Genomic DNA, 23,125 nt, shown 5'->3' on the forward strand with positions numbered 1-23,125 from the left:
CTTCATTTAAAACTTAATGAGCGTTCCTTGCTGTCTGACAAGAGAAAGCATGTAACTTTCTGAAGAAAGTCACCGTGACCCGTCGGCTTTGAGTAATAAAAAAATTCGAAAATACACAATGAGTGATTCAGAACAGCAACAAGTAAGTCAGTGTTATTTTGTTGTTGTTTAGAGCAAACTACAGCCGCAATATGGGGTACACAAATCTTGCTAGCATTCTCTGTGTGCAATATTTCTTCTCAAAGCATCTCTGAGTTGTTATCTCTTTAATTGTAGAAGTTACCCGACAGGTACAAGAAGATTTTCTTTTGTCAATAAATTCTTAATCAAAAGTACCCAATCTCTACACAAACATTTATCAAGGTAGACTATTTTATTTGGAGACCTCAGATATTGTCATTTCAGCTAAATGTAAATGGTTAAAAATCTGAAAACAAACATTTCACAAGTGTAACATTTAGTCATTGTATTTACTTTTAATAAAAAAAAAAAAAAACACTGGTTAGGAAGGGTCTTTGTTACAACGTTGCACATTCAAATCTCATACATTGCCATTACACCACTGTGTTCTGGCCTGACGCTACAATAAGCTGATGCTGTTGCATGGCAACTCTAAACTATTGCAAGGAAATGCAAATGTGTATTGTGAGATTACTGAAGTATTGGGATTTATTGCAATAATGAATTATGCCTTGACTCATGCAGGGCTCAACACAATAATGTTGAAATGACTGTGAAAACATTCCATTGATAAGTCTAATAATCATTTTCAGACTATAGAAACTCCCCAGCTTGTCTTGGCTTCTTTTTTTAGTCGTGATACGTTGAGGCTTTCTTTTTCCATCCACATTGTCTCCATCCACTCAGGAGGCTGAAAAGGCGTGTGAGCCCCAGTGGCCTGAGAATGGAGACAAGTGGAGCGATACAGAGGATGGGACAAACATGGACTGTGGGCTTCTGCAGGCCATGGCCGAAGAGGATGAGGACATAAATGTCCACAATGACGAGACGTTTGGAATGGGTGTGTCAAAGTGTTTCCTCCTACCTTGTTCTAGGGTTGTACTGATGCTGAGCTTTGTTTCTAAACTGTAAAAATGAAAAAGGTTGAGAAAATTAGACATTTTAGAGGTTAACCACTTTGGAAAGTACTTTATGTCTTCATTAGCCAGAGGCGGATCAAAAGAAATGATTGTACTCTTAGATTTGCAATGAGATGGTTTGATTAGCATATCTATCTTTAGGTAAAACATTCACTTACCTGCTCCTTCAATTATTGTATTTTTCTTAGATAGTTTTCAGACTGGTTATGTAGCAGACAGTTGTCACATAACTAGGGGAGGCCCCAGGTTGTTCCTGCTACTACATTTATTGTTTTTGTGCTAAGCTAAAAGGCTGCCAGCTTCGGTCAATTTCCTAAGTTTTGGCCTTGTTTGCTTCATTTTTAGATTTAATTCTGTGACTTAGTTTTAATTATCATTATATCCTTAAAGTTAAATGGATTCCCATCAGTGTAGAGATTGAATTGTCTTCACATACACTTTAAAATATGTTTAAATATACATTTTAACAGAACCGAGGAAGAACTCAGTCACTTATAAAATGGATCAAAGATAAAGATATTTGTTCCCAATTATGTTTTTTGTTGTTGAAAGCTACCTTTTGGCCTCGGACTATATTTCTACATGTGTCTGATTTGTAGACCTTGATGCACACGGGGCCACAGAGGACCCCAGCACTGGTCTCCTTCAGTTTGGAGAGCCTGCACCACCATCATCACCACCACCACCACCAGACCCAAAACCACCATCCTGCCATAGATCCCCCTCCCCTCGCTCCCCCTCCCCTCCCAAACAGAGACCTCAGTATATGCCCCGACCTCTTAGAGGGCGGTTTGGCAGAGGTCGGGGACCCATGGGAGGTGGGCTGGGCAGGGGACAGATGTTTGAGGACCCAGCAGTGATGAGGACAGTGGAGGGCCGGCCAAGCCTCAAGGTATGGAAGACTAATTAATTGACTGTCTTAAATGATGGGGTTCAGCTCATGTGGTGCTGTCTTCATTGTGATCTGCTTTGGGGGTTTTTAGAGTCTGGACAGTGCCATAGTGGACTGTGGGAGTGCCATGTATCATAATAACTTAGAGGATGACGTAGGTTCTAATTTTTACAACATTTTTTTAAATCAATTACTTATTTGTGCTTTTAATTTTTGCTGAATTGCTTAATTTTTTCCCTCCTATAGTATATTGAGCCCTCCTCCAGAAAGACTAGAAGAATCTCAGGATCAATACTTCAGGTTCACAAAACAAATGCATGTTATAATAAATGAATGAAAGTGAGTTGCTCTAACAATAGTTGTCTAATTTTATTGTGTTGCTTAGGACCAAGCTATAGTGTGTGTGATTGATGGTCACAGAGGAGGAGGTCAGCACCTGACCGCCAACTACTTGGATTTGCCGCATCCTGTCTCATCCTTCAGGGGCAGCAGAGGAGAACCTAGAGGATCATACTCAAGGAGACAGTTTGGCCTACGAGACCACAATCAGGTGGAAAAATGAGTTTACAAGCAAATCAATCATCAGTGAAGGCTATTAGCTATTTAGCTTTCTCCTTCAGACAAGGAAAAGAAGATTAATACCTCCTGATATTTGAATAAAGAATGAGTGTCTGGGGCTTGTAATTGGTCAGGTATAGCTTAGCAGGGGTAGAAGGGCTTGTTTTGGGTTTTCTGTTGCCTACAAGGCTTTGTGGTTAACTTGTATAATGTTCCATACTTTTTTTTTTCAGTGCAAACAGCTGAATCAGTAACACTGGTGCAAGTCACCAAGACCTGAAGATGTTGTCAATCTTCTTGTTTGTTTAACTGTGGAAAAAGTGTACTGCCAAAAAATGCCTGTTAACATCAACTTTGTTGTAAAATTCCTCACTAAATCTTTTTCTTGCAGATGCATGAAACCATGGTGCCTGGATCACCCCGCTTCGCACGCCAACCGTTAACCCCGCGGCAACATTACAACCAGGTTTCTCACGTACAATCCAAGCCTTACTGAGACTGATATATATTTCTAACAAATGATTCCCTGTCTGTTGTGACTCATGAGGTTATGTTGTGTTGAATCAGACAGGAAGTTTCATGTTGCCTTCAAATCATCCATGCCCCTCAACTCCTCAGTCTTTGCCCCCTAAGATGATGCAACTTCGCTTCGGTGCCAACTCACCAAGACCATCCCCCTTTTACAGCCCCTCGTCCAATTCAGTGCAACATTTCAGGTGTGTGAGCATCTCTAACATTAGAGTAATGTTTGATTTGTGTTCTGACACATTTGTCAGTAAAGTCTGAGTACCATCAAGTTGATTTAAGACTTGGCTGTTTCGCTCCTTCTTCTTAAATACATACACCTTTATCGACATGAATGTTATCAAATTTACACAATCTGTAAAATTAATTTCATTAGCAAATTGAAGTTTAAGGTATCTTCCAGAAACAAAAGCTTCCGCTGAAGTGGAGGCCATAACATAATCTACATGAAAGGACCAAACAGCAGAAGGCTGTAAACTCAATTTAATGACCCAGCTGTAAAAGCTATTTGAAAAGTCCTGAACAGAATAATAAAGCAAAACAAATAGGACGTGAGGAAGGAGCCTGCAACAAAAAAGAAAACTGCAAATGATTGAAATTAGAAGTAACTGACACAAAAAAAAAAACAACAGAGCTGAAGTTTCTCTTGAGTTTTTGACCAGTTTAATATAAAGAAAATCTGGGCAGGTGAAAGCATTACATTTTTTCCAGAAAAGATAGTATTTAGTTTTATGGCCTCATTTTGTGTAACTTTGCGTTTCGATAAAGAAACTGTTGTCCCTTTGTAATCCAGATAAAGAGGCAGTGCACTCTGTTTTTTATATATATATATATGTAACTGGGACAAGAGTAGAAATGTCAATCTTCAATTGAATGTATCGGTCTTCATTTTATTAAAGGTGCTTTTTTTAGGTAAAGGTGCTTCAGTTCTTACATGATTGGTTGAAAAATAATCATTTGACTATCAATGTAAAGAAAACTGAGTGTATGTACTTTCACTCCCCCAGAAAATGTATTACATTCACTGATCCCATCACCTTTGCAAGCCAACATCTTGTCATCACAAAGACCTACAAATATCTTTGTGTGCTACTTGATTCACATCTTGCATACCATGAACACACCTCTAAACTAACTACTAAGCTGAGTCAGAAACTTTATGTGTATAATAAGATCAATCTCCCAAAGTGGTCTCACCATTGCTCTGCACTCACACGCGCCAACGCCTTGACTTTCCAGAATTACATACACAGCCACGCTATTACATACTGTTTTCAGATTAAAAACCGCACTTCACCAACACTTGCTGCACTTCTACCGACACATAATGAGACAAGTGCGCCTCACTAGGTCAGTCTCACAGGCACTCATCCCAGTCCCTGCATACAAAAACAACTATGGTCGGAAGTCCTTCTTTTACACATACACCAAAATGACATTCCCCATCACATTAGAACTTCACCATCTACCTCATATTTCAAAAATACATACAAATGACACCTTCTCCACACTTACACCTGCACTCATTAATTGTTCATGTACTGTTCGCAGTATCTGTACTGTTTGTTTCTACTTGTCTGTATTTGCCTAGCCCATGCTAATGTCCTGTAAATGTGTTTGTCTTGATGTATCATGACTGTGGTTTATGTTTCATGTTCCGCAGAACAGGAACCTGCTGGAAACCATTTTTTTTAAACTGAGTCAGGCCCGCTAAGCTGTAACTTAATGTTACTTTTAAACTTTCCTGTATAATAAATGAAATGGAAATGTAAAGTGAAATGACCCACAGGTTACCTGGACCTGTCACCCAGCTCCATCCCCAACATAAACGACTACTCGGTCAGAAACAACGTTTATTCCAAAGGTGGGTGCTTCGTCACTATTCGTCACACAAAAAATGTATTTAAGAGGAAACACTTAGAAAACTCTTAAAGAAAAGTTTATTTAAAAAAATGAACCTACCTTTAGGAAAATAGAGGGCTGGGATCCTTACAGTAATATCATGACAGCCAAAGAGAAGGAGTGGATCACCAGGCTGCAGATGATCCAGCTGCAGAGTGAGAATCCATACCTTGAGGACTACTATTACCAGGTAGGAAATATTTGCTCCTGTTATATCAGTGTGTTTTTTTTTTAATGCTTTTGTTCTTTTTTATTATTGCTTCTATCATCAGAAAAGCCAGTTTTACAAGTACATGACCAAAGGCTAAGCAACTCATGGATTGTGTTTTTAACCTTTTACACAGGAGTACTATCGGAGAATAGAGGCCAAGATGGCAGAGGAAGAGCTGGGCATCAGGAGTAAAAGGGAGCCACTCAAGCTAACCACACCGTACATCACAAAAACGGACTCGTACACACCAGGTTCGTTTTCCTTCATTTTTTTGAAAGACCTTTTCAGGATTATGCCTTGATGTTGGCTTAACAAGAGGAGCAGCAGGAGCGATTTGCTCACTTAATTCCCTCAGTTTTCACACATCAGTTTTCATACAGTGGCACCCTGAAAGGAGAATCTGCAGACACTCGTAACAGCTGCTTATTAACGGTCACATATGTAAAATACACTTTACCATGTTTTCGAACACTAATGTGTCGCTAGTTGTCTAAGAAACCCACCAATCATGAGAAAAGTCCATTCTCTCCGTCTTTTGCCTGCTCCACTTCTCAGAAAATGTGTGCTCAAACAGGCTATTTGGAGTTGTTCTCTTCATGACATCACAAAGGGCATTAACCCCTCCCCCAGGGTGGATGACACTCCCACAGCTAGGAGTTTGTTGTGCCTTCTCACCATAAACAATAGGGCATGGAGCGAGAAAGCCAGAGCCACCCAAGCCCTTCCAGAGGGGTGTGGTCAAACATAGCTCACTTTCATTTAAAGCTACAGACACAGAAACAGCCTGTTCTGAGCAGGGCTGAAATAGAGGGGTTTATAGTCATGATAAAATACAGGATTAGAGTGGATTTTTATCAAGAAATTTCATAGACATGTTTTGGGGATCTCTGAGACGTATTTCAACTTTTTTAAAAGGAGGATAATGTGATCTTTAATTTTTCCAGGTGTTCTCATTTTAATGTGCCCCACTTGTTCTGTATCTAAAGTTAAACAATGTTTGTTATAAATGTCTAAAGGGATCATGCAATGTTTATGTACACTTGCAGAAAACTCTTTGTAGTTCACGTTTTCCTTCGAATGTGAATCTCTGTTGCTCTTTCAGTGGTGCACATTGAAGGCTCTTTGGGTCAAGTTGCCGTGTCCACATGTTACTCTCCTCGACGTGCCATCAGTGCTGTTCATGCCGTCCAAGTTCACGGTCCACTTGAGGTAAGGGTTAGTGTTTGAGACAAGGTCTGTTAGAGGTTCATCAATCTGTCCTCCCTGATACTGAGACTTATTTCCACTTTACAGGAACAAAAAGACATCAGGCAGCAGCGGTTAGAAGTCCTCAGCAAAATAGAAAAGGTATCTGCTGGAAAACATATTTTAAAGCAGTGACATTTCTTTAATTTTTCTAACCATGTGTTAAATCTGATCGTGCCTGAAGTTGTTCGTAGTACTGCTGGAAGTGGAGGAGACGGAGAGGATAAAAACCACAGTGTTGTCCGAAGCAGAGGAAAGACAGTTGATGGAGAAGACTCAAAGGAAAGTGGAGCACATCTACTCCCAGCTGCAACATCACGATCCTCTGTGAGCACATACCAGACACTTGAAACAATTGATGCCTGTTGTTTTTATAATTACCTAGAGAAAAGGGTGACGTGTTTGGACTCATTCTTTTGTGTGGTTAAATCATATGAGCACTGAATTTTTTCAAATGTTTTGATATAGAGATTCAGGAGGGGAGTTTCTTCCTTTCCTGTCCATCTCAAAAGGAAAAAGGCTTCTTGCTCGTCTGCTCCCGTTCCTGAAACATGATACTGCACTGAAAATCCTGCACATTGTGACTTCCAACCTGCCAACACTGATGAGCAGAGATACGGAAGAGGTAGTGTTTTTTTTTTTTTTTTTCAATACTGTTTAAAGGTCAGGTTTTTTTTATTTGCTTTTCCAAAGTACTTTTTAATATTTATAGCAAATAAAGAAACTGCATAAATGAAATGCCAGCTCCAGTTTAAAGTCAGTTGGCTTAGCTTCATGATTATATAATCTTGTGTATGTAGCAAGAAAAAACGGAGAGCATGTCCGTGGAAGATACATTATTTGATCTTTGTTGTCTTCTTTTTAGGCTCTTCCTGTTCTCTACCCGCCTCTTCGGAATGTGATTGGAGGCCTGACGTTCAGTCAGTTAATTGGGGTCCTCAAAGACCTGACAGCCTCTGAGTCTCTAACAACATACGAGTCACTCACACTGGCATGTCAGAACAAGGTATGTGCTTCCTGTCACAGAATAGCTTTTATTTTTATTTTTTTTACTTTTCTGATTTTCTTTTCCATTTTTCAGTTTGGACTGTCGTTACTTTACGCCCTCCTGTCCCAGGGAGAGAAGCTGCTGTCCTCAGGTGTCCCTCTGGAGCCCAGCATTGGTGACTTTGAGACCTGGTAGGGATTTTAAGCCAAACATTCCATTCTAGAGAGAATATTTTAGCATCCATATTCGATTTTCACCCTTGTGTTGCTGTTATATTTTAGGACTGAAACAATATTCCAGGTGGCAGGACAGCTGTCCCAGTGTTCACTGGTGGAGCCGCTCCTCCTGCCCTCAAACCTGCTCACCCTCTTCTGTCGTTACCTGGACAAACGCACCGTGCATCAGCTGAAAAGCAACATGGAGTAAGTCACTTTTTAGTTGAAGTTAATTTTCTTTAAGTAGAAGACACCAAAATAACAACCAAATATCTGTATTCAGGTCTGCGACTGGATTCCTGGCTCTCCCATCTTAAAGTGGACACAAGCTTATTCGATGTCAAGCTAATGACCAGGTTGTGGTGAGCACGTGAATGAAAGGAGCCTTAACAAAAACTCCTCAGTGTTCAATACGGCAGAACAAATGTGATTTACTCATTGATTGTTTTGATTCTTAATTTTTCCTCCCTCCCTCATCCCTTCACAGTTTCGAACACTTTGACTGTTTCCCTTTTTATTTCCTTTGTCTAATCTTTTTTTTTTTTTACTCTCCTCCCTTTGGTCTCCAGTAGGACACATTAACACAAATAATTCTAAAACAACAATCATGAGAAACAGGAGTTGCCATAGTGTTTTGAGATTTCTGTATACTGAGTTAGTAACATTTCATTAACAAACCGACAAAGACGATTTACTTTGTTCAGCTTTAGTCAAACAATTGAACATTTAGATTTCCAGATGACAGTTTACAGTTTACATCCAGTTACATTTAGGTAACGTAGAAGTGCCACTTACTGAGATGAATGTGTTTGATCAGATGTTGGTGACTAGACTGAGGATTGTATAGTTACTTATGATTGTACAGCTGAAGATATTTGTTCATTATAATAATAATGATAATTATTAAGGAAGTTGTCATGGCGTGGTCCATCAACAGAAGCCATGCAATTTTGTGTTTTTTTTGTAAAAAGACATTGTGTATACACGTGTAGCGATACAAAATATGATGTATTTGGTGTAATTTTCCATCATAGATGTGTCAGTTGTAAAACATATTTTTATTTATTGTATTCATTTGGAAACAGGAATAATTTAGATTGCACCCTTGTAGAGCACTTGCAAGACAAATAAAAAAAAAACTTGTTAAAAATGCTTCAAGTGAGCAGAGGATGCATCCAAACACACTGGCCTTGGAGGGCATGACTTAAGTTCTGGGGACTGCAGTCACTCTCTAAATTGTTTTACAATGATCTCTAAGTCTAACATTGATGAGCATTCTTTATTTTATGAGACAAAGAAAATCCCACAAGAAGAAACAAAAGTGTGCTAGAAAAATGGTCATAACTTTGGCTTTTACAATTTAACTACAAGGTTTTAGAAGGTACAATGTATGGTTGTATTCACTTAACAGCAGTGGGCTGTCTGGGGATAATTACCCATAATCCTAAAGGATCTATACAATTTCTTTTATGCAGCTAAGGCTGAGTTAGATCATTATTGTTTGATTCGACTCTGTATTCTGGGAAAAATATTTGCACTTAATATCAGTTAAAAAAAAAAAAAAAAACTTTCCTCAGATAACCAATGTTTATAACTAAAGAGAGCTAAGCTTTAAAACAAGCTAATAAGCTTTTTCTGCAGCAAACGTCAGTGTGTGACATTCCTTAAGAGGAACTGACAACAGGACATGATATGGCTACAATGTCATTAATTTTATGGTTCAAGTATGTGTGGTATGAGCAGTAACAACAAAGTATTTTAATCAACTGATCAGTGTAATACTAAAGTTAAACACTATAATGACAATGAAATGGGGTGCAGTGATAATTATAGCAATGGAGTTGAGCAGCTCTAAGGTTTACATAAACAATTACAGACCGGCGACTGTAAAAAAAAAAGAAGAGATTTTTGTGCTACACTATTTTCTCTTAGATTCTGCCTGTGTGAAGGAGTCCATTGAATTATATTTTTTTTAATGTCCTTGAAATACTTTTTTTTTTTTTTCTGGGAGTTGAAGGACATATCTGGATCAAATAGAACTCCCAGATTCCTAACAGTGGTGCTGGATGATAGGTTGATTGGCTCTAGGAGAGTCCTATCATTAGAAAATATCTCTGAGGTGTTTAGAGCCGAAATGGGTTGTTTGCACAATATTAATGTATCTTTAAGAAGAGCTCTCACCATGTTCCGTCAGCGTAAGGTTCATTAATTCAACCCTTAGAAGAAAAGGAAGACATACTTTATTATTTCCCTCTGTGTTTAACATGCTACACCACATAGTCCAGGAATACACACACACACACACACACACACACACATGTACAAACAGGATCCTATGGAGATGCACTAAAGGAGAGATATCAGAGTGAGGGGCTGCACACTAAAGAGTACCGAAGTAGGTTTTGGTACGGTGCTTTGCTTTAAGGGCACCTGGGCAGTGCTTGGGAACGATGTTGGCACCTCTCAAGCAACCAGTCCCACATTTCATACTTTCTTTCCATACAGAGATTTAAACCTGTGGCCCTCCGCTTCCCTCCCGGTTGATTAGAGATCGGCTAAGTATGGCTAACGCTTTGTGTTTCCGTGTATATATAAAAGACTGATGTGTTAAAACATGAAGAATCGTACTGATTACCTTTTTGCAAACCCTGGACATCCTCTAAAAGCAATCTTTAGGAGTATTGTTTTTCAAAATGAAATTGTATTTAGAAGCACCCGAACATGACAAGTATAAACTTGAAGGTTCTTCATAAAGTAGTTGATAAATCATCTTCTTTCTCTCAGTGTGCTCGCAGCTGTCAGAGTGGGTTTGTTTGCAGCAGGATTAAAGAAACATCATCCAGTGAAGTTGTACTTCCTGATCTGGCTCTGAGCCCAACACTTAGTCACAGCCAGGCTTGTCTCTTGACAGCTGCAAACATCTGGGCAGGAGTATACATGGCAGACTCGGCTGTGTGGAGTGGATCACTCTGGTTTATTTTCTTCAGACACTGACACTGACATCCACACCACAACCTTAAATTGCCCCTGCTGTTTAGTGATGAGCTTTTTTTTCACAATGTCATTGTGAATACCATTTGAGCATTTGCAATAAAAACAAGAAGAGTTACAAAATGTATCACAGTAGTGGTTTGCTTTATAAAGTAAAGTAATATTTCTGACTCAGCATGTGAACATTTTACCTGTTGGCTTGAAGTCTGGGGTATACTGGCTATGCTTTCACAACATCTGAAGCAGTCAGATGAAGCTAGTGCTAGCTATTAATTAACCTCAATTTTTTTTGCCCATTATTGATAAAAAATCTTTGTTTATTTTTGATTTAGGAGAAAATATTAACACATGTATTTGTAAAACAGAACAGTGGAGAGACATGAGTATTTGGCCAGCTAAAAGTTTCAACTGTTTTGGTTTTTGACAAAGGTTGTACTATATCATTGTTGATCCTTAGATGTGCATGAAAGTCAATGCTTTTGATGGCAACCAATTCAGGCTTTATACCCTGGGGATCATGAATGTATTTATTCACTTTTTAAGCCATAAAATTGTTTTTGAGACATTTCAATCCTGACAAAAGTGGTAAAATGTTGTTGTTTAAAACGTAATTATCTTTAAATGACTCTGTGCATTTACATAAAAGAATCTGAGTTATAAAAACAACTACCAATTAATGCACCAAGAATGATCTCTTCGGCTGCCAACTGTGAGTAACGCCTGCAAAACATATATATTTTCATTTAAAACTGAGCTTCTGAAACAGACAGATCAAACATGAAATCAGAAGTCCTGTCTGTCCCATGGTGGTGAAGAGCCAGACTGATGGTTTGTCAATAGAGGTGGTGAGAGTGTTTGTTAAGAAGCCAAGTATGTGAGAGGTCTGGGAGGGCTGTGGGGTGAGACGTTAACCCCTCCTTGACCCCATAAGAAGAGGATTTGGACTTAAAGTGAGGAATCTGTGTGAAAGGTGAGATATATTTCTCTTTTACTCACTTTTTCCCCTTTAAATATACACTGGGCAACTTTCAGTAACTAGTGTGTGTGTCTGTGTGTAGGCTGAAACCATGGAAACATGATGGACCCAGAGGCGTGAGTGGATGATGAAGCTCTGACAGTTTCATTCATCTCTGTCTTTGATCTGGCCCCTCTGGTGGGGTTGAAGGGATCTCGTTAAGTCAATTCACAAATAAGTTTGGACGCTCCACACCGGTTGCATTATATGTTTTCACAGTATTTTTTAAAAACATTTTGTTAAAATGTCTGTCTCTGAAAACATCACTTAAAAACCAAACCTTGGACTAAATTGCTTCTTATTCACTTCATAGCATGAACAGTTTGTTTGGGTTTGTCACTGTGGTACAGTCATTAAGAGTGGTAAATGTTTCTACTGAATGATGCTAATGTTTAGCTTAGCATGTCTGCGGTTATATAATATATGGTTCTTCCACACACTACTGAGGCTCCTGTTTGTTAAATGAATACATTAAATTGCCAATATATCTTCTTCAGACTTCAATCATCCAATCCACTAAACGACACCAAACAAGAGTCAACAGCAGAATAAGCTTTTTGGCAGAGAAGATTTGGCAAGTTTTTCATGGGCGCATCCCACATACTCGGCTTTGCTGCGCATCCCACAATTGCATGTTCCTTACAAATGTGACACCATTTAAAAGGGAAATAAACAGGCTTTCCAACGGTGTATTTTCAAGAAGCATTGTTACAACAAAGAAATAATCTACCAAACACAAATTTCCTTACTTTTTGTGAAATGTTTATATTTCATGAAGAACTTATGTCAAGGTATTGGCAGATTCATGTTTTTCCCCCTCCATTATCTGGGGAAACTTGGTGTTTTTCATCACGTTCCACAAAAAAATTGCCAATTTTATTTTGAATCAACATTTTTTTAGTCATTAATTTACCTACATTTAATTTTAAGTGGAGTAAATGTCCTCAGTGAGTCTGATATGTGTAATTTTGTTCTAGCTTGACCAACCTAAAGTTAGACTCTTAACTGTGTTTAGTGTTTTTGTTTCCGTGTCATACCCCCTCCTCCTGTTACTGCGCTTGGATGCTTTTACTGAAATGTCGATGTTAATAAGAAAATAGATTTTAAAAAAGAACAATGAAATAGAGAACTCATTTTTAAAAAATACTGCAAAGATTGATACCTGTATGGAAACAGTCAGGAAATAATGAGACGGTATTACTGAAATCTGTATAAACGACTTAACCCGTCAAGAGCTCATCAGTCAGTGTCCGCACAGATGACCTCCCTCTCTTTGCTCCCCTCTCTCCCTCTTAAGTGTTAATGTACTTTACATGACCAATTATTTAGTCAGTGTGTGTACTCCTCGGCAGTGGGGAAGGGTCTGCAGAAGAGGAGCATCTATGCAAAGAAGGAGGGACGCCCCCAGACCGGAGTGTATATGAGACCCTCACAATCAGGGTACGTAACCCACACCAGCTTCACCCTCTTCATCCTCGCTCTGCTGGTGAATTTTGAAACTTTTTGGGCTTCTTCCTCCAGGTCCACTATGTTAGGACAGATACTTCTTCAGGGCACGGTGGTCCTTTGGTTGGCGGGGACAGCGCACACAAGAGGTGAGTGAGAGCAGAGGGGTGTGTGATGAATCACAAAAATGATAGAAGTGATATAAATCATTGAAAGAGGCTTAAGGACTAACTTTGTTAGAGGGACTGAAAACCACATAGGGGGGCAAGAAAGTAGACAGTTTAGTGAAAAGGGTGAACTGATCCTATATGTGTAGAGTCACTCAGGTTTGTTTATGAGTATTAGGTTTGTGTCAGTGAGCAAGCATTGATTTACTGCTTTCATTAATAAGACTTACAGGCCCATGTTATGCTACATTACCTAGGTGTGGCAACCTGAAAAAATATTCCCCAAAAAGGGAAATAAGGGAAATGAAACAAATATATAAAATATGTAATCCTTTACTTATATAAGTTATATTTTGAAGGGGTAATGATCCACTCTTTGATATATTGATTTAATGTTAAAGAACACACTGATCTCCTCTTTAAGACAAGCTGATCGTTATGAGTGGACTGATGAATAAATAAATATATTAATATAGATATTTCGTTTTTCTTCATGTTTAAACCAGATTGTTTCTCATTAAACTATTTGAAAAAAGTTCAGGGATTAAATTGTCCAATAAGATGTTTCAAGTGAGATGATACAAATGTCACTGAGATTAAATGGTGATTTTGTCGTGTGATTGTGCAGTTGCAGGTTTTTAAAAAAAATTGTATTTCATTAAAAATTGGGGTTGGCTGTGGCTCAGTTGGTAGAGTCATCGCCTCTCAACAGGAAGGTCGAGAGTTCGATCCCCAGCTGGGCAACATGTCCAACGTGTCCTTGGGCAAGACACTTAACCCTGAATTGCTCTCGCTGCTTCGGTGGAGGTGCATGAATGGGATTAGTTACTTCTGATGGATGATACTGATCACTACCATCAGCTTTAACCACAAAAAGTGCTTTGAGTAGTCGGAAGACTAGAAAAGCGCTATATAAGCTCAAGTCCATTTACCAAAATGTTTGCATGCATATTTTGTGATGTCAGAAAATATGGTAACGTTTTTGAAAAAATGAATGAAAAATGGTAATTTGATACACCAATATGCATATCATGACAGTAATATAACAAAGAAATCCTGAAAGCTGCAGGACTTCAGGTGAGTCTGGAGTCTATAATGGAAGCTGTTTCCACCATAAAACTATTTCCACAATACTATACTTTTCCAGTGATGGATAAAAGCATATGACTTTAATATTTATTTATTCATGTATTTATTTACATTGGATCCCCATTTGCTGTTACCGCAGTAACAATTATTCTTCCTGGGGTCCATACATGGACCACCACATATAATATGGTTATGGTTTTGTTTGAATTAAACAACAATGATATGATATTTATGTGACATCTACTTGAAAAACTTTTACTGCAGAAAACGAATGTGTGCCAGAAGTTAAAAAGCTACTGAAAGATTTGAGCAAAAAAAACTAAAGAATCTTTTTCCTGAATAGATTGATGGACGTTGTTTGACCAAACTGAACATTCATTAAAATTCTTTGAAGTCTATCAGATTGTGTTAAATGTTGGCTGTCAACCTCACTCTTGAGCAGAGAACCTGAGATCCTGCAGAGGTAGAAGAAAAAAAAAAAAGATGAGAAGGATGTCTTAAGCTGCTCTGGTTTGCTTGTTAAATTTCAAACGATCCTGTTAAACTGAAATCTTCGGAATACTCACTGTATAGCTCTTTCGTGTCCTCGGAGGTCTGCCAACTTTTCTTGTGATGATGTGAAACAACTATATATTCTTTCCTCTTAACTGGCAGTCTCAGCTTGGGAAATCAAAGGCAGCTGGGCTTTAGTGGCAGCGGGCGTCTAAATTTAACATCCCTCTGTGAGAGAGGAGAATAGTTTTACTGCATGTACACAGTCACTCCTTTCACTTCTGCACAGTCCCCCGCTCACTACTTCCCAAAAATGTTCACCTGACTTCTGAGTGTCCAGGACATGGGGATGAAATTTTAATAAACAATAAGCGTGCTATTATAACTTAGGGACTACAAGATGATTGTGAGGAGGAGGGGGAGCTGAACCTCTTGGTTTTTTAAAAAGGAACGCCATCCTGCGTATATATATAAAAAAAATCTTAATTTGTCTTAAGAGTAAGATAACATCTGACCAATACCTCCCAATAAAAATGAAATATGAATGAGTTAGTTCATTTAATATTGAGTACAATAAAGATTAATAGGATGATTACAATTTCTCTTATTTAAATCCTATTATATAGACAGACTTGCATCATACATAACAAATATGCATGGTAGATGTGGGTTTATAAATTTGCAGCATTTTTGCATAATAAACAATTACATTTTTCTGCATTTGTTTTTGTGAATTGGGAACTTCAAAATATGAATGAATTGAAATGTCACATGTGCAGGAGGCAACTCTAAAAACAGAGAAATAATAAAACAACTTTCAAGTATAATAAATCTTTCATTTTAAAAGAAAGAATTAAAGACCCGCCTTTGTTTCCTCTTAAACAGCCAAACTCTCCACTTAGCTAAAAAATGAAACACAAATACCAGAAATAATGAATCCAACATTCACAACCACAAGTTTTGATAGTTTCTCAACTGAGGCGGGCAGTCTCAGGATGATTTCATCTTTTATTGAACACACAAGTGATTGCATTTATTTTGGGTCCAAGTGAGGGTGAATACTGTTTACAATTTGACTTTTCATGACCTCTATCAGTTTGTTTGGTTTCATGTCTTACATAATCTACATAAGGAAGCTATAGGAAGTTACAGCTTGTAGCAAGTAGAGGATCATGTGACGTGTCGTAGACTTAAAAATAACAATTCTTGTTTCGTGTTTAGAGACTCTGAGTAAATTATTACTCTGGTAACGGGTCTGATAAGTGAAGATCTGACCAAGACTTGTTGCTTCTTTTCTTTAAGTGTCATTGTTATGGTTGAGTTACCTTTTGGATGAATGGAAGATTAAGTATGTTTCATATTTGTAACATTTAAAATTATAACTTTCAACTTAAACAGCAACAATCATTTGTTTTTGATTCAGAGTAAATTCTCCCCCTTACTTACTGTTTGTACAGCCCCTAAACAAATACCATCATTATTTATGACATTCATTTGTAATGTTTTAGTGAATACTTCACTATTGCTTTGTCGCTATTATTGAAATTGGCTGTTAGGTTCATGATATTAATAATAATAATAATAATAATAATAATACATTTTATTTGTAACGCACTTTATATTTAAACGAAAATCTTAAAGTGCTACAATTTCAATAAAACCATAAAAAAAATAGCAATAGTCAAAGTTAAAATCAGATTAATGGTAGATTCCTGTGTATAAGGAGGATGACGCCTGTGGATATGTTGCAAATTGAAATAAAATGAACTGTATTACAGGATACAATGCCGCATCTGGAATATCTAATGGACATGGGCCACAACTGAATGGTAAATATACTATCTTCACTTTTGTCTTCTTAAAACCACATAATTCTGCATTTCTTGGATTTCCACAAAAGACAAACTTCAGCTTCACAGCTGTTGTAATGATTTTCAGGTAACAATGGTGGAGGTGTTGGAAGAATTCTGATGCCGTCAAAAGGTATATTCATGCTAAATATTGCTAGACGTGAATTTATTTTTCCCCAGTTCAGTTTTTGACTCATTATTTTTTGTCCAGGTGTGGGTCAGGCAATGGGTGCACAAAATGGATATGGGGGATACCCTACAAAAGGCATGGGTGTGTGATATTGGCAATACATAAATCTTTTTTTTGCGCGCGGATTCATCTGTTTAGAAAAATGATGTAGCTGTGTGTTAATGCAAATGAAGCTACTTTGATTTGTAAATATGTTTCCTGATCCATTTCAGGCTATGGAGCTGCTGCTGGTGCGGCCAATGGAGGAGGGAGGAAAGGTAAGTAAATGCTGTTCCATGCATGTGTTCATATTATTTTAGCAAAAAGATAATTTACAAAAAAAAAATACTGGATGTTTTTTTAATCTTTATTTCAAGGCTATGGAGCATCAGCTGGTGTTACAAATGGACACGGTGGCAAATCACAGGGTTCGTTTTCCTCCTTTCCACTATTTAAGATAACGTTTAACCAACAGATGGTAGCAAATGCTAATTGTTTCTCCAAACTCCAATCACATGTTTCTAAAGTGGATCTATATTGTTTTTGTTTCCTTATACTTTCAAGTCTGTATCACATTCATTGTTTTCAACTTTCTCTACATCCAGGAGGAAATCCAGCATCTTTACCCAATGGGAATGGAGCTTACTCAAACGGTATGTTTAAATTCTCCACCAGTTTAATCTGTATTTGGAAAAATGATGATTCAACTCCAAAATGATTTGCTGTTATGTAGTAATACTGTGATCTTCATTTCAGGACACGGAGGTCAAGCTGGCCCGGCCAATGGACAACCAATGAAAGGCAATGGTATAAAACATCTGTATTCTCATTAAGGACATGTTCAATCCCAAACACACACACATACACATTCAAGAAAAACTGAGCAACAACAGTTGAATTTAATGTTTATGTTGCAGGCTACGGTGCTCAGGCTGGTGGATACGGTGGACAAGGAACTAAAGGCAACGGTATTTTGATTTGATACAGCAGAAAGACATAAAATATCACTAATTCAACATGAGCCATTTATAAATTGAGACAGTTTGTGTTATGTACATCACACTATTGACAAAATAGAATGAATCAGTTTGACTTTATTTTATGTAAATGACTTTTTCCATATATCTTACCAAAGCAGACATAATGATTCTCTGTTTGTTTCTCTCATGGGCTCTTAGGTTATGGAGCTGCAGCTGGTGTGGGAAATGGAGCTAAACCTAACAGTGAGAGGACATTTCCTAAATAAAAAAAATTCTCCTATTTATTTGCTTTGAATCAAATAATTGAGAAATGTGTTATATTTGCAGATAATGGTGCTGCAGCCGGTGGACTTGGAATGAAAGGCAATGGTGGGGTAGTTTCTATAACGTTATTGTTTGTGTGTCTGTTTTTGGATTTCACAGTATTATTATTATATCTTTGTGCACAAGACCATCAGAAATATACAAATACAAAGGTCTGCAGAATTTTCTATAATTCATATTTGTGATTATTTGCTGTAATACCGCCGTACTGTTATCTCTATTGCAGGACACGGTGCTCAAGCTGGTCCAACCAATGGACAACTTATGAAAGGCAACGGTATGAAAAAATACTGTAGTCATGGACAGACACACACACTGAGCAACATGACTGTTCAACTTATTGTTCTCTGACAGGTTTCGGTGCACATGCTGGAGGATATGGAGGACGAGCAACTAAAGGAAATGGTATTTAAATGTGATGATGTTCTAGAGACAGCGTAGGGTTGGGTTTGATAAACATGAGTACAAATTCAAACAGAAATATCAAATTCATCATGTGTCCATGTTACATAACTCATTTTGGGTTGACTGTGATTGTAAATAAAGTTTGACTGCATGTCTTGTTTCAAACTGGCAACTTGACATCTCTAATTATTGTTATTGTAGTCATACTGTATGAGTTTTGGTGCTCACTGACAAGTATATTTTTTCAAGAATGGTTTTCTTTGTCCTCTAATAAGCAAATAACTTAGTTTGATTACCCATAAAATGTATTATTAGCTGGTTTTACTTTTTAAAGAATGATGAAGAGAAGAGTTGGATATGTTTTTTGGTGTTTGTATCTGTAGGTAATGGTGCTGCAGCAGGTGCACAAAATGGACTTGGGACTAAAGGTAAACATTACTCTCTTAAAGTCTGTTTATTGAATTGTATTGATACAATCTGGCTTTGTGAACGAGAGGTCAAAAGACCCTTTAGACTTTAAAGGGATTTGAAATTAAAATTTGCTTTAGGAAGGCATTAGCTGCTATCAAAAGTCTGTCTCTTGGTTGATCGAGCTGCCACAAAAAGAAGTCGGTTGAGTTTGCAAAATGTTGCTTTGAGTTCTTAAGAAACACAAAAATCCTCCTCTTTACTACAGGGTATGGTGCTGGATTTGGTGTGCCTAATGGGAATGGGGCTAAAACAAACGGTAATGTCTTCAAAACCAGAACTTTAATATGTATGAAATGTAAAGGGTGTAATAACTGCATAACTTAATGCAATAATGGTTCTCTAGGACAAGGAGCTGCAGCTGGACCATCCAACGGAAATGGGGCGAGACCAAATGGTATGACATGTCAATTAGAATATGGCAGAATATTAATAGAGTTTCTATTTACGTGACCAAAGCGTATCTCTTTATGTAACAGGACAGGTTCCAGCTGGAAGTAAACCAATGAAAGGTTTTGGCCGACCACCTTTTGGTGCAGGTGACTCTTCTTCTGCCCCCGTACTGTCTGTGAGTTCATAAATATCTCTTGACACAATATTGATACGAGTGTGCGTCTGTGATTTAAGGTCCAGGTGTGGGGATGGGAGGTCTGGGAGTTCCACAACTTGCCAGAAACCAAGGTGAGTGAAGGTCAAAAGGACTCTGTTATCATTGAACCACCTTATATACTTCTAACAATGTCTTCATTATTTTCTTCCAGGATATGGCAGTAATGGTTATAATGGTTATGGGGCTCAACCCAGGGGAGGTGAGTCATTCGTCAGTGTTCAGTGACATCACTCACTAATTGATGAATACAAAATAAATACCATGTGTCAATATATGTGCATGCACTCTATATTTAGGCTACACTGGTGGTTTTGGTAGTGCTGGTCTGGGACTGGGACCGCGGTATGGAAACGGAGGAATGAAGGGACCAAAGCAAGGTAAGCATTTTGTATGTCTGATTGTCATGTTGTTTACATTACAAGTTCATCTATAGAAACCATTCTGACGATGTTATTTATTCAGGCTATGGCGCTGCTGCTGCCTCCAATGGACATGGAACAAAAAACAATGGTAAACCTGTAAATAATATCCAAGTCAGTAAATCGAATCCACTTAAATAAAATGTGACAGGCTTCTCTTAAAATAAACTGATATTAATTGTTTGTAAATTGTAAAGGTAATGCAGGAGCCAGAGCCCCTAATGGGAATGGAGCCTTACCAAACGGTGGGTAAACATGCAGGAAATGTATGAATCTTTTTCTTCTACTGTTTACAGTATGTGGTTAAATAGTCCTGTTTTTCATGAATCTGTTAAGGTTATGGATACCCGAATGGTGGAGCTAACAGGCAAGCAAAGCCAGGTAAATAAGTAAACATAAATAGTACTATAGCACTGGTGTTTCTCCCTTTTTACATGACATTTAAGCTACATCCAATCCATGAGCCTAAAGAATAATATTTGGATAATTAACATAATTTCAATGAACTGTTCATGTTTCATAGAAGATAGATACATACAGTATTTAAAATATTTAATATGCATAGTTTTAAATATCAGCAAATGTGTGAACTCGGATTTTCACTTTTTTCTGATGTTTTTGATATTGTAGCTTATGGCAATGGTCAAAATGGATATGGTGCAAAACCAAATGGTGAGATTGTCTCTTCTTCTTCTAATCTGTATAATAATTCATAATGATTTTATTGTAATAACATCTCAAGAGCAGTATAAAGTGATTTCCTTTCATGAATATTTAACAGGATATGGAGCCAGCAGAGGAGGTGCAATGAGACCCCAACCAGGTAAAACTTGAACTGCAAAAATGACACAAAATGTACTTTTGCACACATGATTGATTCAATTATTCATTTTATCTCAAGGTTTTGGAAATGGAGCTGTTCCCAATGGATATGGAGCTAAACCCAATGGTAACGGGCCTGTTTGATTTTAAAGTGTTGAATGTTCCTTATTATTTCATTGTGATATTATATTTATTTGATGTTGTGTTTGACTCGAGGTTATGGAGCTGGAGCTGGAGCTGGAGCTGTCAAAGGAAACGGGGCAAAACCCAATGGTGAAAACCACTTATAATATTTTCCTTGTATGCACTAGTACCCAGTTTAAAACTACCATGTTTGAAAAAGCTTAAACTTAAGAAATTTAAAAAAAAGTAGTACAACAAATTATGTTATAAGCATTTTAATTCAATATACGAGCTGATTGTGACAAAAGTATATCTAAAAACATATCCAACTTTTTGTTTCTAATAACCGGTTCCTTCTCATGCAGGGATAGTTGATACATTTATTGATTTATAATTTTCATTCATAGAACTTTTTTCAGAAAACGAATCAAGGTCTCTGAGTGTTTGCGTTTATGCTGCATGCTGCTGGACAGCACTTTTTGTAATAAACCTCTTCACTTGTTACCCTGAGTAGAGTTTAATATTCATTTTAATAAAACACAAAAGAGGTTTTAAACAAATGACTGAGAACATATTATTTTAACCCAGGTTATGTTTATTGGATTCATAAATGTGTACAAAAAAGAAAAAAACATAAAGAAATATCCATATTTCTTTCACTTGATTTAGTCTACAATCGACTGCCTTCTTGTTTTATTTTCCTTTGAGGTCATGGAGTTAGAAATGGAGCTGCGCTCAATCAATATGGAGGAGCACTCAATGGTAAGTTCAAGCTTTGATTTTCCGACTTCTATAGAAATTCAGAAACAAGTATTATCATTCATACCTGACATTGTGACATTTGTAATCCATTGTTTGAAGGGTTTGTCCCGAGCAGAGGCTCAAAACCTCAAGCTAACAAAGGAGCTGGAGCTGTGTCACCTGGTGAAGGGGCGAAATCACTCGGAAATGGTAAGATAGAGTTTGTAATGAAAAGAAAGAAAGAAGAAAACCACGTAGTGAGACAGCATCAAAATATAAATTGAAAGCATAATTTTCCTCCACTTTTTACTGGTTTGGAAGTCCTGTTTCTACATATACCGTATGTATTGAAAATGTTGTGTTTCATAGGCTATGGTGGTGTTGCTGGTGTACAGAACGGACAGTTTGCAAAAGCAGGCAATCCTGGTAAATGTTCCTGAACATGCACGTGTTAAATTTCTCTGTTGTATGTCATTAAACTCAATAAGAATTTGGATTTGATTTGATTGGTGTTTCTCTGTTTGATTGTTAGGTTTCGGCACAATGCCTTATGGTAAAGGTACAAAGACTGCAGGGGCAACAAATGGAAAAAGCCTTAAAGGGGAAGTTCTCTCTCCAGAGCAGCCCAGCGCAGCACCAGAGGAGGTGTTAGTCCCTCAACAAGCGATAACTGAAGGTGCAGCACCCGTCACCCCTGAGCCCACCAGCGGTATCCTCGTTATGGTGACACAAGAGAGGCATCAGACACTGCCCTATCCTGTGCCACAAGGGAAAAGCTACAAGACACCACTGATCCCTTTTGTTACACAAGCACCAGTGATTCCTCAAGAACCAGAGCCTGCACTAGAAACCACTCCTGAACCAGCACTTAAAGGTCCAAAGGTGGTAACATCTGGACCTGGACCAGTGATTTACCAGACTGCCCCAGCACCAGAGCCGGAAGTGGTCCTTCCTCAAGGCAAGTACCCCAAACATAAATCTGTACATTGAGCTTGTATTTGAGAAGTTAAAAGCATCAGTGGCTTCGCAGTTTAAGAAATAACAGGATTTTCTTCTTTTCTTGACATCACTTTTGCCTCCTCAAAAGTAAGGCAAAAAAGGACAATCTAATCTTAATCTTAATGCACAATGTTCATAATATTATTCTTTCAGATGCACTTGAACTAAAGGTTTAAGTTCGACAAGACAGGAAGTCTATTTGGAGGCTTTTGTTTTGTATTCTGTAGATGCAGAGATTCTGTATATCTTTTTGTATATGGCTGCCGCAGCATCAGAATTGATTTGCAAACATTTGTTGAAAAATCTGTACTTATATATGTATATAAAATGTATGACCTCTAGGTTATGTGACTGGGGATGCTGTGCCTGAGCAAACAGG

At 37.8% G+C, this 23,125-nt stretch overlaps 2 protein-coding genes across 3 annotated transcripts; both read left to right on the forward strand.

Annotated features, from left to right (window-relative positions):
• Positions 1 to 4: 4 nt before the first annotated feature.
• patl2 (PAT1 homolog 2) lies at positions 5 to 8,788 on the forward strand. Of its 2 annotated transcripts, none has more exons than XM_061028795.1 (19): positions 5 to 142; positions 868 to 1,021; positions 1,700 to 1,992; positions 2,084 to 2,146; positions 2,239 to 2,292; positions 2,378 to 2,542; positions 2,942 to 3,016; positions 3,118 to 3,266; positions 4,865 to 4,939; positions 5,044 to 5,167; positions 5,322 to 5,439; positions 6,291 to 6,397; positions 6,482 to 6,535; positions 6,618 to 6,760; positions 6,902 to 7,058; positions 7,299 to 7,439; positions 7,515 to 7,612; positions 7,703 to 7,843; positions 7,920 to 8,788. In XM_061028795.1, the coding sequence occupies exons 1-19, from the start codon at positions 119 to 121 to the stop codon at positions 7,951 to 7,953; spliced, it is 2,169 nt and encodes a 722-aa protein (XP_060884778.1). In that variant the 5' UTR covers positions 5 to 118; the 3' UTR covers positions 7,954 to 8,788. The 2 variants fall into 2 exon arrangements, with proteins under 2 accessions (XP_060884778.1, XP_060884779.1); XM_061028796.1 differs by having other exon boundaries at positions 3,169 to 3,266.
• A 4,168-nt stretch (positions 8,789 to 12,956) lies between these two features.
• Positions 12,957 to 23,125, forward strand: cmn (calymmin). Its single transcript, XM_061028621.1, has 32 exons — positions 12,957 to 13,082; positions 13,164 to 13,237; positions 16,615 to 16,665; positions 16,775 to 16,819; positions 16,898 to 16,957; positions 17,098 to 17,133; positions 17,233 to 17,283; positions 17,461 to 17,508; positions 17,612 to 17,662; positions 17,773 to 17,823; positions 18,034 to 18,078; positions 18,163 to 18,204; positions 18,386 to 18,436; positions 18,514 to 18,564; positions 18,948 to 18,992; positions 19,241 to 19,291; positions 19,379 to 19,429; positions 19,512 to 19,571; positions 19,660 to 19,713; positions 19,794 to 19,841; positions 19,939 to 20,019; positions 20,105 to 20,152; positions 20,259 to 20,306; positions 20,398 to 20,442; positions 20,692 to 20,733; positions 20,843 to 20,884; positions 20,963 to 21,010; positions 21,100 to 21,156; positions 21,715 to 21,768; positions 21,868 to 21,957; positions 22,117 to 22,173; positions 22,280 to 23,125. Exons 1-32 carry the CDS (start codon positions 13,063 to 13,065, stop codon positions 22,735 to 22,737), a joined length of 2,055 nt encoding a protein of 684 aa, XP_060884604.1. The 5' UTR covers positions 12,957 to 13,062; the 3' UTR covers positions 22,738 to 23,125.

Source organism: Labrus mixtus, chromosome 21, assembly GCF_963584025.1.
Source record: "Labrus mixtus chromosome 21, fLabMix1.1, whole genome shotgun sequence".
Classification (NCBI taxonomy): domain Eukaryota; kingdom Metazoa; phylum Chordata; class Actinopteri; order Labriformes; family Labridae; genus Labrus; species Labrus mixtus.

Excerpts from the sequence above, each read along its gene's own strand:
- patl2 (XM_061028795.1), top strand. The coding sequence starts at position 119 with ATGAGTGATTCAGAACAGCAACAA. Across the intron at positions 2,543-2,941 it reads GCCTACGAGACCACAATCAG|ATGCATGAAACCATGGTGCC; the intron begins GTGGAAAAATGA and ends TTTTTCTTGCAG. Across the intron at positions 7,059-7,298 it reads TGAGCAGAGATACGGAAGAG|GCTCTTCCTGTTCTCTACCC; the intron begins GTAGTGTTTTTT and ends TCTTCTTTTTAG.
- cmn (XM_061028621.1), top strand. The coding sequence starts at position 13,063 with ATGAGACCCTCACAATCAGG. Across the intron at positions 19,430-19,511 it reads AAATGGGGCGAGACCAAATG|GACAGGTTCCAGCTGGAAGT; the intron begins GTATGACATGTC and ends TTTATGTAACAG. Across the intron at positions 19,842-19,938 it reads TGGGGCTCAACCCAGGGGAG|GCTACACTGGTGGTTTTGGT; the intron begins GTGAGTCATTCG and ends CTCTATATTTAG.